Consider the following 11,270-nt stretch of genomic DNA (forward strand, 5'->3'; position numbering starts at 1 on the left):
ATCGTGACAGAAAGTGTGTAGTATTTTGGTCATATCTCACAGCCCTAATGTGATCTGATACCAAGAACTTCTAGATGGAAGGAAACAAGTTCCTGAAATTCCCCAGACATTTTTGGACAAGGTATGCTTCACACCCATGAGACAGCTATGTTCTTGGGTGGGTCTTAAATGAAGATGGCAGAGCTTGGCAAGCTTGTTTTTCAAGTTTTTGCTTTTTATAAAGGATAGGGACTTCTGTGCCTTACTTACTGTGAGATTCACTTTGTTAACCATGGACATGGACACAGGTTACCGGCAGCGCTTGCCCACTGGCTTTGCCATATTCACATCAATACCAGACATGTTTTATCTGCTAGAGATCGTAAGTTCTTCTTCATTCTTTCAGACAAGAGTGTTAACAAAACATTGTGCTATTGTAATGATGAATTAATAATAATAATAATAATAATAATAATACGTTTATTTTATATAGCGCCTTTCTCAAACCCAAGGTTGCTTTACATAGTAGGAAGGCAAGGAAACACAACAACAAACAAACAAAACAATACAACAAAGACAAGTTATCTGTATGGAGCTATGTGTTGGGTGTGGAGGAGAAGTGATCATTAAACAGAAAGGTCTTGAGATGTGCTTTGAAGAAAGGAAGATAATTAGATTTTCAAGCCATGTATGAGTATGCCTAAAAACTTATTAACTGTTTGTAAATATTATAAATGCTGAATTTAGAGTTTTTCATTAAGTACTAAATATACACAAATGTCCAGTCTTTCCATCATTTACTAATGGGTTAATTTGCTCTCTGTGGCATTATTTCAGAAAATTATATTTTATGAATGTATGGTACAATTTATTGTGAAGAAACAGGGTGGTTTTGTGGCAGTACTTGGTATAATTTGGACAGTCAAGCTCAGTTTATAAGGCAGATTTCAGGTGGGTGATGGACAACTCCCATTGACTCACCCCTAGTTGCATTACCATCCTAACAAGCTAGCCCAGTTTGGCATGATGGTGACCAAATAACAATAGGGACAAAATAGCATGGGGGCGGTGTCCGTACATGGATTAAACATAGTCGTAGACTACAAAAAAATAATAGGCCTAATAGTTTTAAATAGAATTTTAGATAATTGTTTATGATAATTGTTTATTACAGAATGATTGCATGTAGCATTGTGACAATAAAGTATTACTTATTTTCAACCTCTCTCAGGTCTTTGGTGGTCTGGTCTGGACTCTGGTGGCATCCACATTTATTGAGCCTCATAACCCTCAGGCATGGGTGATGACAGTGTCACTTTTATGTTTCTGTATGACTCTCATCTGGATGTTTGTCTTTATCTGTGGAACACACCACAGCAGCCGTGGATGGGCAGCAGCGGTAAAATGACATTTATACACTATATCACTGTGAAGTGTACATCTACACATTCTAGAACATTTACATTTTTATGCTTGCACTTCAGTACCTTCAACTTAATATTGTACAACCTTCATTTTAAAGCAACATAATGTATCTTATTGGAATAATTTGTCCAGTTTGACAGTATGTGGTAAAGGAGTGAACACATCTATCATTTCAAATACACAAGGATGTATTCTAGAGCAGGTTTTGTTAAAAATCATGTATTCAGAGGGCTAAATATGTCACCACTTTTCTCCTTGTAAGCTAATAGCCTATTAAAAGTTATTTGAAATGAATATACAGCATTGAACTGGTATAGCAAATTAATAATAATAGGTTCTTACAGTTTGTGCTGTTAAAAGTCTGGCCATACAAATAATTGTTTGTGCTGTTAGAGTCATTGGCTAATTTAGTGTCTGCAGTCTGTATTGCATATTCTTCTGAAAATGTGGGCATTCTGCTCATAGGCAGATATGAGAATTTCTTAAATGGAGTGGAAGTGGGGTAGTTTTCTAATGTGTGTTCATGGTGACTCATCATTTCTGAACTTGACTGATGATGGCTTTTTATAGTAGTTTGGCAAGTGCTGAACTCATAGTGAAATAACCCAGATCAGCTGCTTGCAACCAAAAGTAAATCAACCCAGAGAGACAGAGTTTGTTAACTACTTCCTCCTTTCTGGAATACCATCCAGGCTATTCACTATGATCTGTGTAACTGTTTTAGCACACAACAAAACAAAAGTGTTGTTTGTATTTGTAAGGCAAATAATAGCTTTAAGCTAGTTAGCTATAGTCTGGTACATTTTATATTCTGTGTTCAAATGTGTTGAAAAGTTTTTGCTTTTTCACCTTTGCTTCTTGGTAAAGGACGTGTTCTACCACTTCGTGGCAGCGGTCCTCTACCTCAGTGCTGCTGTCCCTTTGGCTAAAGTGACCATTGACATGGGAGATATCTCTCCAAGAAATACCACCCAGGATAAATACTACAAAATGAACATCTCATCTTCCGTAAGGCTTAACGAACGAACACATCCAAATAAATGAGATTCTCTGTATTTTCCCTGTTTTGGATTGAGTTCACAATGTTGTTTTTCCCTCATCTAGGTGTTTGCCTACCTTGCTACACTACTCTATTTTGTCCATGCCATATTCTCTGCCATTAGATGGAAGAGCTTCTAGAGAGTAAGTGGATTTAAGTGTGTTTAATTTAAAATGATGGTATACAGTAGGTCGAAGCAGGGAGATTTAGAGTGTGTCTGTGGGTGTTAGTTAGAGGTGCCAGTGCACATTTCATACAATTCATACCCCTTTTTCTTCTTTTCAAGGTCTTGTCCTGGCAGGAACTTCTGTAGGACGTCAAAGCATTGAGCTGAAAATTTTTTAGATCTACATTGTAACACAATTCAATTTTGTATAAATTTCTTCATTTATTCAGTTGCATGCCTCGGTGCAGTTAATATCATGTTTTATGTGAAACACATGAATTGTATCCTTATTTTTGTAAAAACAGACAAGTGATATAATTGAAGTAACAGGTTTTATGAAATAACATTTTAGATGTATGCCAAAACATTGTGTGTTATCTAAATTTGCCTTTTCATGTAGGATGAAATAAAATCAAAATCTTAAAATATCCTAGTTGTTCTTGGATAAATGCAAACATTTTTCCCAGTGAAAACGTCATCATTCACTTCATGTGGGAATAAGAGGTTGGAAACTGGGGGAAGATTTTGCTAACTGAGTTGCCCAGTTGGGGGCTCTTCATCACTTTTGTTGTCACGTTGTAGTTCATTTGTTGCCCTTGTGGACTTTCATGTCCAACAATTTTAATGTGAACTTGGGAATTTCCGTTTTTTTCAAAAGCTGCATATCATTCTTTCACAAGCCTCTTACATCATATCTTGAAGCAAATACAGTTATATTAATAATGCTATAACCTTTGTTGTGGCATCCATGTTTTTCACAAATTCCGATGGTAAAGCACATGAACACTCACAGTGGGAAAAACAAGGTAATCATGGGGACGATCCCTGATATTCCCAGGTGGCATCAAGGGACCATAACAGCTGTAGAGAGAGAGTTAAAGGGATATTCCACCATTTGGGGAATTACACTCATTTTCCACCTCCCCTTAAGTTGAACAATTGATTTTTACCTTTCTCAAGTTCATCCAGCCGTTCTCTGAGTCTGGCGATACCACTTTTAGCTCCAGCCTAGCATAGATCATTGAATCGGATTAGACCATTAGCATCTCGCCTGCTAGCATCATGTTTAAAAGTGACTATGATTTCCGGTAATTTTCCTATTTAAACTTGTCTCTTCTCAAGTTAGAAAGTGTAATAAAACTAATGGAAAAAGAAACATGCGATTTCTAGGCTGATTTGACTTGGAACTATACTCTCATTCAGGCGTAATAATCCAGTCACTAACCATTTGTCTGCTTTCCCCAAATGGTGGAATATCCCTTTAAATGTATGGCGACAATGGTTTATTAAAACAGCATTACAGTACGTCAACGTCAGCTGGTATGTCCAGCCGTCTTTTCTACTTCCTCCCAGCTGACTCTGGCAGATCGTGTGGATAGTCCCTCAGGCGCAATCTATTTTTATAATAAATAAATATGAATTACAAATAATAATAATAAGGTGATACCTAATGAGTAGCAGAATGAGTGAAAGAGTTTGTCCTGCTATATTCCCCTAAATGTTAGTAATCAAGGATCTTTGGTGTAATGGAATGAGCACTTCAAAGACTCATCTCTCCGTTTGTCTCTTGTCTCTGACCTAACCTCTGTCTGGCAGGCCAGTGAACCATTCTCCTTCTTCTGTGTGTGTGTTTTTTTTTGGCAGTTTACAAACAGAGTGCATTAGCACCATCTGCTAGACTGAGGTGTGATGGCAAGTGCACCCAGTAGCCTCGTTCTGGCTTACAATGGCCACTGGATGAATAAGGTGAATTCTCTAACACAAACATATGGGCATTTGTGGGCGTTTTTTGGGCGGTCACCAGGTACGCCATACTGTTGGAGGTGCAAATAAAGGCTGCTTCGCCATTGCGATCTCATAGTAGGGCTCAAATGTTATAAAAGTATTTTGTTGTGTTTCATTGTAATGAAAGAACAATTTTTATAGCAATCCATGTGTGTTCACTAAGTCTAGAACACTAAACATGTTGAAGGTGCTGAATTACTTCAGTCAAGATTTTTTGATGTTAACCACTCCTATGATGTATGAGGTGCCTGTTTCGAAGTTAACTGATGGTCAAATCAACCAAAAATCTGATATTCTTTGCACCTCCAAGTGGTCTGTGATGTAAGCTTGTGTGAAGAATGGGCAGGTCAGATCAGTTGAAAACATGACGTCTGTCAAAGCAGACTGGGTGAACTGGCCAAACTTGCTTTTAAAATCGCTGTAAACCAAAAATTGTGTTTGTGACGTCACAGAAAGGGGTGCCATTAATCACTCAGAAAAACATGAATTACCAATCAAACAAGTTTCGACAAGTTTGTTAAAAAGGCTTCAAAATCATGAAAATGTGCTCTCAAACTGTGTGGGCAGGTACCCAGCTCACACTCCAACCATTCTCTAAAACAGCTGATTCTAACGAGCACAACTCCTCACTCAGATAGATGAGCTATTAACTAGATGTATGCTTGTTTGGAATGTGTGTTTGCACACATTCCGCACACAAAGTAGCCTACTGGCGCTGCAAAGGTGAATAGATTTGTTTCTGGGCCAAAAAATCTGTAACATTGTTATAAAACCTTTAAAATCTCTAAACAATCACAAGTAGGGCAGTTCATCACAGTCCATCCATTGCAACTGGACTGATGAAAGGTACACCTGGCTACATTGTATTTGGGAAAAGCAGAAGGTAGCAGCATAATGTATTTATTTATTTATTTATTATTAAACAAAACAATCCCTGTCAGTTCCATGCAGTTTTCAACAGCTATCAAGAAGAGAGGTCATGTCATGGATTTTTGTGAATGTTTCTTCTTCTACATATGCATAAGTTTAGTCATCTAGTTCAAATGATATTCAGCTTTATTGTCAATGCACAAATTAAATACCAGTAGTCTAAAACAAAATGCCGTTTTACCCAGTGGTGCAAATAACTGACATGTCCAAAAGGGCCTTCATGAAATGCGTTGCGAGACTGTTCACATTTTAACGGGCAAAGTTGAAGAGCTACTGTCCGTTATTGTTTGTGCAAATAATATGCTGATTCATGTTCCCTTACATTTTGCAACCATGAGGTCCATGGTTAAGCTCAATCTTTTGACGCAATCTTTTGATTTTCACCCAGCCTTGTCCATGGTAGGCGCCCGATAGAAATATTGTTTAATTTTGCGATTGAGATATCCACGCACTGGCGCCCCCCCTGTGACGTGTTCGCTCCCCGGTTTTAGAGCTATTCTAAATGCAAAAATGCATAGAGGGAGTTATGACAAAACCGTGAACAAACTATAAGCTATATAAGGTAGGCCCTATGCTAGGCCTATTACACAACACAAATTGTCACAGGCTATGCTGGCGACCCAAATAAAATCTCCTTTGGAACCAATGGCTTACACCTTACAGTATCAAGCTGCCACCTCTTGGCGAGAAGTTAATAGTTTTGCATATCAGTAGTAATTAATTTCACGTAGCTGTGAATCACGGAAAGGGCGAATGAAGTGGACACTTCTAAATGGAACCCAACCCACTGTACAGAAGCTCAAGGTCTGTGGCTAAAGCAGCCATAATGAAAGCGTTATCATTGTTTGGATACTTCACACACACGTGTTTTTTAATCGCTTAGACTACAACTACCAAGCTGGAATCAAAGCACATTGACTCCCCTCTCACACCCTAAACACGCACTTCGAACAAACAAAAAGCGCCTCAGTCTCACGGAATAGCCATAGGCAAAACTGTATCTGACCGGTGTAACGTTGGTACTAAATCATCCATCGCAAAGAATTATTTTTGTAGCACGTTCAACAAATATGTGTAGGTACAGCCCTGCCCTGAATACATCTCAACGTGCGCTCTAAAACATCTGGTTTAAATGGAGATGTAGATCATCACGGGTGCGTTAATAAATCTACATTGTGGCGAGTTGACACAAATTATTCACTTTGATGAATTTATGTAGTTTCAGTTACTTTACTTTGAGCCATGCTCTTCCTTACTTGAATCACATTTTAAAATAGAGGATTGAAGTAGGCTAGCCTATATGGGTGTTTGGGAATGAACGTTGACTCAGATGCTTTTTGAGACCTTGAGCAGAAATGTCCCAGCCCGGTGTTTAGGGTGCATCATAGACAGGTTATCTTTCAGGTAGCCTATATATTTTCCATTAAAAAAACATCACGTAGCGAACGTGTTGTAGCTAGCTCACTTAGCTCCTGTTAGTAGCCTAGGTTATGGTCATAAGCAAATGAGATGACAGTCGAAAGATACAATTAGTGCTGTTATCGATTTGCTTGGTAGCCTATAAACGCATTTATGGTTTTCTACAAATACATCAATAATCAAATTGGCCTCCATCACTCAACCATGCTAATGGTAACATTATTTTACCTACGTTCTGCTATTGATAGGATTAACGTAGCGTACCTGCAGTAAAAAACAAGCATGTCCGATAAACATTCTCAGATTTATTTCGGCTTCAAGAGGAAATGGGAATTACATGTCATGCAGAAATCATACCCTTAGACGTTCTCTGCGGTAAACTACTGTAGCCTACAGCAGTGGTTCTTAAACTTTTTGTCTGGCGACCCCACAAAAAAGTATGGCGAGGTCTAGAGACCCCACTTTCCCCAAACCCATTATAAGTCCTTACTCAAATACCCCCCTCAAACGTTAACAACTAAATCAAGCAAAAACTAGAAAGCAAAGTCATTTGTTTTATTTACTCCATGTGAACAAGAACCGAGAAAACCAAACAATCACGATTAAACAAGTGTAGGCTGCCGCCATATCAGATCAGAGCGCTATGTGCGTAGCGCGCACACACAAGCACGCACACACACATACACATGCAGCATTAGGCCTACAACGTTACATTAATTATATGTATGGCGATAACAATAACAATATATTTTTTATTTCCCTTTTCTGGTTTACTATCTTTAACAATTTAATTCTAGGAGGAATGCTGCATACGGCGACACGGAGATTTTCCTCCACGGTGCTGAGCCGACATCTGTATTTTGAGATGTCGTTTCATTTTGACAGGTTTTAAGATCTCATTCGCCAGAACATCGACGCAAATCACACATTGTGGGTGGTTGAGGTTATCTTTAAACTTGGCCAGTGAATGCATCCAGATAGTAGACTCCGGACAGACTCCGCCTTCAAACTGGCAAATCCGTGTAACTGTCACCTCTGTTTTACTGTCGTGATGGAGACATTGACCCGGATCAGACACCAGGGGGCGGGAAGCACAGTCACAACTGATACGGCCAGCCGTCGTGAAACAGAAGCGCGAATTTTTAGTTCTACGAGTTCAACTGCCTTACCGCTGCCAGAGCTGAGTTTGACATTAACGGAAGCGGTTGGTGAACACGAGAGCTAGCTTCTAGTGAAAAGAAGAGTTCGTTTGATTTGTTTCAGGTAAGCCTATTTGCTTCAACTATATTAGAATGAAATACATTATTTTTGCTTTCATATAATGTTAATGGCTCCTTTTGACATTTACTTTAAACTGGTCTTGGACAATTAGCTAACGTTAGCTTTTGGAGTAAACAAAGGTTATTGAAATGTTCATTTTATCCATGTACAAATTAATTTAGCAACGCTTTTTATCCGAAGCGACTTAATTTGGTCAATTTACTTGTTACTTCAGGGCTAGTCTCCCTTAGAGCAACTTAGGCTGAGATTTTAACCCACAATTTCCAGGCTAGCATGCTAGCCTGATTCCTTAACCGCTACCGCATCCTCTGTAAGCCAGAAAATAATTGAGATGTGTTCTATGTAGTGAGATACGTGTTTGTATGTTAAAATAATGATTTTATACAGTTAGGCGTGTATCCAAGTAGCAGCTATCAAATGAATCATGCCTTCTCCCTCCGCCCCCGTCTCTTCAGCCCCAGGACCGAGGCGTTCAGGTGGCGTGACTGGCGTGCCCTGTCTGCAATCCTCCCTTTCAGTAAGGTAAGTGTTAAGTCTTTTAGCACTGTTTAGCCTATGTTTCTGACATTTAAAACTCAAAAACGAAAATATATTACATAAAGGTGTTATCAGGGATTAAAATTCTCGTTTGTAGGACGGACAATCGTCATTTGGAAATGCGGTCCCCGGTGGTGCACTCGTAATCAAAGATAACGGCAGAGAGGGTTAAAGCGGATAGTAATCAAGGATCTTTGATAACGGTCTCTCTAAAAGCTGAATGTGGAACGCTGGATACGTGTTTCATGGCTTCACTCTAGAATATTTCGCCCTGAGCGTGCGCCAACTTTACTACATAGCGGGAGGGAGCATTTTCAAACTTGTGGTAATCGTGGTTGAGAAAACTGAAGCAGCAGCAATGGAAAACACACTTTACAGAGTTACAATATAGTTATAACAAACAGTGACAGATTCTTTGTAGTGCTGCAACGATTAGTCGATTTATTCGACGTAATCCACCATGAAAATTAGAGCCGTATAGACTGGTTTCAGGTCCCTAACAATGGAACGAATTGGGATGTTGGCGAGTTATCTATGTTGTGAGATACGTGTTTGTATGTTAAAATAATGATTTTATACTGTTAGACGGGTATCCAAGTATCGAATGAATCATGCCTTCTTCCTCCTCCCCCGTCTCTTCTCTTCAGCCCCAGAACCTAGGCGTTCAGGTGGCGTGAATTCGGCGTGCCCTGTCTGCAATCCTGCCTTTCAGTAAGGTAAGTGTAAGTCTTGTAACACTGTTTAGCCTATGTTTCTGATATTTAAAACTCAAAAACCAAAATATATTATATAAAGGTGTTATCAGTAGGGCTGTAACGATATACGATTCGAACCCGAAATCGCGACCTTCATATCCACGATACTGTGTCGCAGTGTGAAAAGGCAGAATCGCGACACACCCTTTCTAGTGCACTGCTTTGCAGCTTACGCGGCAGCAAAAGCAACCCACATCTCCCGCTTTACTTATCGGTAGCCTACGTTGTCCAAAAACAAATAAATAAATAATAATTTCACACCTCTCCTTGCTTTCATTGTAGACTATGTGTGCAACTTTACCAAACAGTATAGAAGTTAACCCCCTATCCTTGCCCCGCTCTCTCTCGCGCTCCCTCCCTTTCACTCTCCCTCCCTCTCCTGCTCAATGAACACGCGCGACTTAAATAAAACATTCACAATCGTGAAAACAAGGACGCATAGAAGACGACTAGCTAAATTACTATTAAATCCACTTAGCATCATTAGCTATCATTGCTGCACATATTTGTTTAAAACTCTTGCATTGACTGATCATCTCAATACCAACGTTTCCCAAAAGGGCCTGTCCCAAGGAGAACAAGTATTATCTTGAAACTTAAACACACATGGGGAAACTGAACAGTCCAATCAGTAGACTATGATAGGCTAAGCTAGCCAACTATGCTACTTTGTTTACAACATTTGCAGGCTTCAACCAGACAGCTGAATTGTGTGTAATAATAAATAGTAGGCCTAGGCTATAGGCTAATCTGCATAAAGTGTGCTGTCATAAATATCAGTCATTCAGAAAAATATAAAGGATATAAAATAAAACATATTATATTGTAATAAGGGAGGCTATTAAAATGTTATTTAATAAAATAAACTGAACAAATTGGGATGTTGGCGAGCTATCTATGTTGTGAGATACGGGTTTGTATGTTAAAATAATGATTTTATATTGTTAGACGGGTATCGAATGAATCATGCCTTCTCCCTCTTCCCCCGTCTCTTCAGCCCCAGGACCGAGGTGTTGAGGTGGCGTGACTGGTGTGAATTCGGCGTGCCCTGTCTGCAATCCTGCCTTTCAGTAAGGTAAGTGTAAGTCTTGTAGCACTGTTTAGCCTATGTTTCTGACATTTAAAACTCAAAAACCAAAATATATTACATAAAGGTGTTATCAGGATTAAAATTCTCGTTCGTATGACGGACAATCGTCATTTGGAAATTCGAGTCCCCGGTGGTGCACTCATAATCAAAGATAACTGTCTCGCTAAAAAGCTGAATGTGGAACGCTGTTTTTTTTTTTTTTTTTGCTTAAATTGTTTGAACAGGGATAGAAATAGACATTGCACTTTGTCTTCTAATTTGTACCCTCCATTTTCACATTTTTCAAATTGTCTTGTTCCAAGACTAAGACTTGTCATCTTTCTCGAACAAGATTTTTACATTTCCAATCTAGTGGAAGCATTACACACTGCATCACAAATCATTCATTCTCAAATTCAACTCAAATCATTAACTATCTTGATAATGCTGAGTAATGTCATTTTTGTACAGGAAGCATTAGCCAAGGATTGTCATGTGTGCTGATTGCCTTTCCTGTCTTAACAGGGGCAGTAAGGACAAGATCCACCCACCACCCAGTGCATGCTACATGTGTGTGTAATAAATTGAGAGGGAAAGTGTGTGTGATAAATGAAATTTAATAAAGTAAGTAAAATTTTGAATTTGTGCTTCTTTTCTGAAATACATTAGTACAAGGTTTTGATTTTTAGATAATTTCTTCCAAGATGTTGATAATTTAACACTCAATATACATGATTAAACTACTGGCTACTGAGTTCAACTAGGGGTATTGGATGTTACTGTTTAAAAAGCTTTATTAGTAATCCTTTATACATTTGACAATCTTAACTTTTTAAAGCTTGAAATTCTGAACAAATACTGTAACTCCTTGATTTGTTAGTGACA

General features: G+C 38.7%; 1 protein-coding gene and 1 long non-coding RNA gene across 2 annotated transcripts; both read left to right on the top strand.

The window, feature by feature from the left end:
- The first annotated feature begins 235 nt into the window (after nt 1–235).
- On the top strand, nt 236–3,037 carry LOC143135056 (myelin and lymphocyte protein-like). Its single transcript, XM_076295789.1, has 5 exons — nt 236–361; nt 1,211–1,378; nt 2,272–2,412; nt 2,509–2,586; nt 2,730–3,037. Exons 1-4 carry the CDS (start codon nt 272–274, stop codon nt 2,581–2,583), a joined length of 474 nt encoding a protein of 157 aa, XP_076151904.1. The 5' UTR covers nt 236–271; the 3' UTR covers nt 2,584–2,586; nt 2,730–3,037.
- A 3,659-nt stretch (nt 3,038–6,696) lies between these two features.
- LOC143116600 (uncharacterized) lies at nt 6,697–10,992 on the top strand. Its single transcript, XR_012985876.1, has 4 exons — nt 6,697–8,546; nt 9,209–9,277; nt 10,314–10,391; nt 10,911–10,992. It is a non-coding gene; the product is annotated as an uncharacterized LOC143116600 (long non-coding RNA).
- The last annotated feature ends 278 nt before the right edge of the window (nt 10,993–11,270 follow it).

This window comes from Alosa pseudoharengus, unplaced genomic scaffold, assembly GCF_046254945.1.
Source record: "Alosa pseudoharengus isolate Yale_2024_CS ecotype anadromous, Long Island Sound unplaced genomic scaffold, YU_APseudo_1.1 YU_APseudo_1.1_scf_1, whole genome shotgun sequence".
NCBI classification, from domain to species: domain Eukaryota; kingdom Metazoa; phylum Chordata; class Actinopteri; order Clupeiformes; family Clupeidae; genus Alosa; species Alosa pseudoharengus.

Coding starts and splice junctions, on each gene's coding strand:
- LOC143135056 (XM_076295789.1), top strand. CDS start 272: ATGGACATGGACACAGGTTACCGGCAGCGCTTGCCCACTGGCTTTGCC. Junction 1,379..2,271: donor GCCGTGGATGGGCAGCAGCG/GTAAAATGACAT, acceptor TTCTTGGTAAAG/GACGTGTTCTACCACTTCGT. Junction 2,413..2,508: donor AAATGAACATCTCATCTTCC/GTAAGGCTTAAC, acceptor TCCCTCATCTAG/GTGTTTGCCTACCTTGCTAC.